This window comes from Nanorana parkeri, unplaced genomic scaffold (genome assembly GCF_000935625.1).
Source record: "Nanorana parkeri isolate BGI_ZX_2015 unplaced genomic scaffold, ASM93562v1 scaffold119, whole genome shotgun sequence".
NCBI classification, from domain to species: domain Eukaryota; kingdom Metazoa; phylum Chordata; class Amphibia; order Anura; family Dicroglossidae; genus Nanorana; species Nanorana parkeri.
Window position 1 is genome coordinate 2,195,925 of NW_017306387.1, and position 4,462 is coordinate 2,200,386.

The window sequence follows — 4,462 nt, forward strand, 5'->3', positions numbered from 1 at the left end:
ATATATATATATATAGTTTACATTTGCTTTTACAGCGCCTCTATGGTGCAATCTATGAAAGCATCAGAAGCCAATTGTTTCAGCTCCTGGGCTCAGTGCTGGCGGTCACAGACAGACAGGACTTTCAATCTGCACCCCGCCAGGACCCGCTGATTGTCAGTGCCATTTTAAATTGGCACTGGGGCAAATACCCACACTTCCAGCGCTATTTCATAATGGGACTGGGGCTTCAAGTGGTTAAGGAAAACTGCACTATAAGTTTTTGCAGTATTGAGTCGTCACAAAACTGTCAGCCATGTTTATGCCGACCGAAATATTTTGCTAACAAACTATATTTGTTTACTGAAACATGACAGTTGCTCTGCACTTCTTATGTATGGATGGAATCCTCTTTCAGCTACTTATAAGGTCCAAGTGCAGGCAATCATCTTTCAGCTACTGATAAGGTCCAAGTGCTGGCATTAGTAATCCATTTACCAACCATAAGACTAGACTAATATCAGAAATCTGTCACTCTGCTTTTGAGCCAAATGGATATGAAAGTGATTACTTACAGCAGCAAGCAGTGGTAGGGCCATACAGCTGTTTATAATTTGGCCCATTAGAGTGTATCTGTAAAAAGGTTCCTTTAAGCTGCAGGGCTATATATAGTTCTTTCAGGCTAGAATTCAGCTGTGTAACACCACAAAATACATACTGTACAACTAATAACCAAAACCCTTGTTTATTTTCTCCAAGGTACAGCTCCAAACTCCCCAGTGAGCATGCCCGAGTCACCCATCTCACCTTCTGCCTCAGGAACCTGGAATGATGAGTGTACCATCTGCTACGAGAACATGGTGGACACAGTCATATACTCCTGCGGACATATGTGTCTTTGCTATACATGCGGCCTAAAACTCAAGAAAATGAACAATGCCTGCTGTCCCATCTGCAGACGTCAGATCAAGGACATCATTAAAACCTACCGCAGTAGTTAGGAACCTTTTCAGTTCACTTTTACGCCGGAGTTTAAAAAAAAAGACATTCTTGGGGAAGTTCGAGGCACTTAAATGTGACTGTAAATGTCTGTAAAGTTTCAGCTCTGGATTCAAGGATTCTGAAAACCAAGATATCAGGGAAGCATAGTCTTGTAATCATCATTATTTACTATGATACAGATGAAGCTTGCAACTTTTATACTAAACTGAGATCTGGAAGTATCCCTTGAAAAAAATAAGCAGTTTCTGCTTTGCAGCAAAGAAAATCATGATTCTGAATATCAAGCAATACCTGCTAGCATTAGGAAGTCAACAGAAAATGTGGAAGTTTTGTGTGTTTGTCAAGAGACTTGAATATACAACCGTACCATTGTACTGTAGTTATGACAAAGTGGTTTTACAAACTGTCAGCTGAAAGGTTTGAGCCATAGTGGGGTCTGCCAATGCTTTCAACTAAATTGGGATTACAAATGTTTAAGTTTTGATTGTTCATACCATCTACTGTGTTCCTCCTGGAAGCTGCAGTAGTCAAAAGTAGGCACCATATTGGGATAAGCCTATCATTTTACCCCCCTCCCCCAAGTCCACCCCTTGATTCATTCCCTCATTTCCCTCCCCCCAGTGCTAAGTTGACTCTTTTTACAGGTCCAAACTTGGGGGTGGTTACATGAAAACCGGTGCTGCTGAGGAATATTATTATCAAGTAATTGTTATTTGTTCTGAATTTTTTATACGTTAGGTGTAATTTTGCCGCTGTGTACTTCCAATAATGTATGAATAGAATTTGTAAATTTATGGCCAGGCATGACGAAACAGTGCTGCTCCACAGATCAATGATCTTTAATCATAGGTGAAAAAAGTGAAATAATCACATCAATCACAACATCTTTATAAATGTTGCAGTTTATGTTATCGGTGTTGCTGGGGTGACCTTTAAATGTCTGAAAAAATTATGTTTCTGTGAGCCTAATTATTATTATTATACAGGATTTATGTAGCGCCAATAGTTTGCACAGCGCTTTACAATATAAGGAAGACATTACAGTCACAATACAATTTAAGACAAGATGGTAAGGATAATGTATAATAATAAGATTGGGGTGGAGTAAAGACGCAAACCTTGTCATTGCTCTGGTGCCAGTAAAACATGTATGTGTGCTTGGACAGACACTAAGGCCCCTTTTACACGGGCTGATTTGTGCACAGATCCCCCTCTGATCAGAGTAGTATGGATAGGATTTCACTACTGTGACATCTGTGCCAGTCCAGTTTTTTTCCTCCACCTTGCAATGGAGGAAAAAACTGAAATGACCAGATTCCATGTTGGTCTATGGGGAATTGGATGTAAACTAACTGGTGTCTGCTTACATCAGGTAACCCCCGATCCGGCATGATCGGGTCCGAGGACACACAACACTGTTCTGCTTGTTTTTCTGGACCTGGCCGGAGTTGGGGGTTGCCCATAGACTTACATTGAGCACTCGATTGGTCTGCCTGAAAAACTGAAAGGGGAAGCGCTTGTCTGAAAGGGGCATAACTCTTTTCTGTTTTATACCTGAAGCATATTGAAGTGCATCCTATTACACTCTTATCAGAAAATGTGGTCTGATCAAGGCTCAGAATATTAGAAAAAGAGGTTCAAGGTAAGTCTTTCACCTTTTATAAATGGAATTTGTGCCTTGAAACAACAGCCAAATGGAGCCATTTAATATTAAATAGTGACTTTTGACGGCTTGTCAATCGTGTTCAGTGGATGCAACAACCCTTTTTTAGGATACAATGTGTGTGACAAAGGCTTCATGTAAAGTAATATTAGGGCTCTGGGGTTAATCCAGCTAGAACAAAAGAGGTCAGTAGTAATTCTAGCCAGCCACGGATTCACTAACATATTCCTTGAGTGATTTGAAGTTTGCTATGAGTCTTTTCAGAAAAGCTTTTTTTAATTTACATTTTGTTTTCGACAACATCCTCGGCCTAATTTTATATAATCCTGTTCATCAGAAGCTGTTTAAAGCAAGTGTCTATCTGGTCCAAAATCCTGCACTTTGTGTCCAAGCAATGTTAATCAATGCGTACGTTTCATAAAGTGACACTAAACTCAGGAATTAAACCATAAAAACACATTCAAGAACCTGAACTATTAACAAAAATGTATCTGATCTTTGTATCACTCGGCTGTATATCCTCAAATCATCTCTGAATTGGTGCTGACACCGTCCTTTCTTCTGGAGGATGGCTACCTTTGTTTCTTACTTGTGTAATGCAAAGTAGCCAACGCTCCAAGCTCGCTCCTGTGTTGGACTACAACCTCACGTTTAGTTTCCTAATTTATATTGAAGTTATAGTCCAGCATGGGAGTAAGCTTGGAGCCGTGGTTACTTTACAACACACAGGGACCCTGGAGAACAAAAGTAACCACCATCCAGAAGGAAGGACAGTGTCAGCACCAATTCAGAGATGATTTGAGGATCTACAGCCGAGTGATACACCAATAAGATACATTGTATCAGGTACTTGATTGCATTAAATAAAGTTTTGTGTCTCAGCAGGTTTCACATTGTGCTCCTTGGGCCGTTGCACTGCATTAATTATACCAGATGCACCACAAAAGGTGTGTGTACTGTTTTCTGTAATAGAGTGCACGATAATGCATTACCATGTGTTGCAATGTGCTACAGCAGCAAGTGACAAGTGTCTGCAAGGTGCATTGGGATGCCATTCAGAATGTTTTAACATGTGATTTGATGCTTGAGCAAGAATCTTTCTATAGGAACACCACATCTGAGGAAAAACCCAAAAAGGGAACTTTATCGTCAACCAAATTGATCTTTTAGATATATTGGTTTTGTCCTTGAAAAGACTGGTATGGGGCCAAAGATTTTTTTTAATGTATTTATATTGACTATAAAAAGTTGTGTTAAGAGATACCAATTGATAGATTGATAGGCGTGTAGAATAAGGCCAGAGTGACAGCAGCCCTCTGCTCTGCCTTACTACATTATGGTGGGAGCTACACACAGTTTTACATTGTTACAGCTTCAGTGTGTATAATAAGAGCAATGTGTACAGCAAGCTTTTCCTAAGCCTCTAACCACTTAACTCTCTAGGCCTCCTCCCGCAGTTTTTTGTTTCAGCGATGTCCGAGTTCTGCACATCTATATCTTTTAGGTATTGTAGTCCACCCTAACATATGATATATCATTTTTTGGGGGGGACAGACAGGATGCACACTGGGGAAAAAAAACTGTGCAAATTGTTATCATAACATCAGGAAAACTTAAGTCCGGTTGACAAGGGCACACAAAATAGCACAACTGTGACTTTTTCACAGTTTTGCTTCACTTATATGAGCATTTAATATGTACTATAAAAAAAAAATAATTACACACACACTATATTTTTTATTCTGGATCTGCTCAGTGGGGACCTGATCCAAAGCCCCCCCCCCCCCCTCGCAGAAGTAAATCACTTCTAATAGAGAT

The 4,462-nt window shown here is 40.0% G+C and overlaps 1 protein-coding gene across 2 annotated transcripts in view; it reads left to right on the forward strand.

Moving 5' to 3' along the window:
• Positions 1–1,493, forward strand: part of NEURL1 (neuralized E3 ubiquitin protein ligase 1) — a 182,485-nt gene extending 180,992 nt beyond the window's left edge. For both annotated transcript variants that reach the window (XM_018553409.1, XM_018553411.1), the window contains exon 6: positions 739–1,493. In XM_018553409.1, the coding sequence (XP_018408911.1) occupies positions 739–980 (242 nt within the window). In that variant the 3' untranslated portion in view covers positions 981–1,493. The remainder of the gene's footprint in view (positions 1–738) is intronic.
• Positions 1,494–4,462: the final 2,969 nt, after the last annotated feature.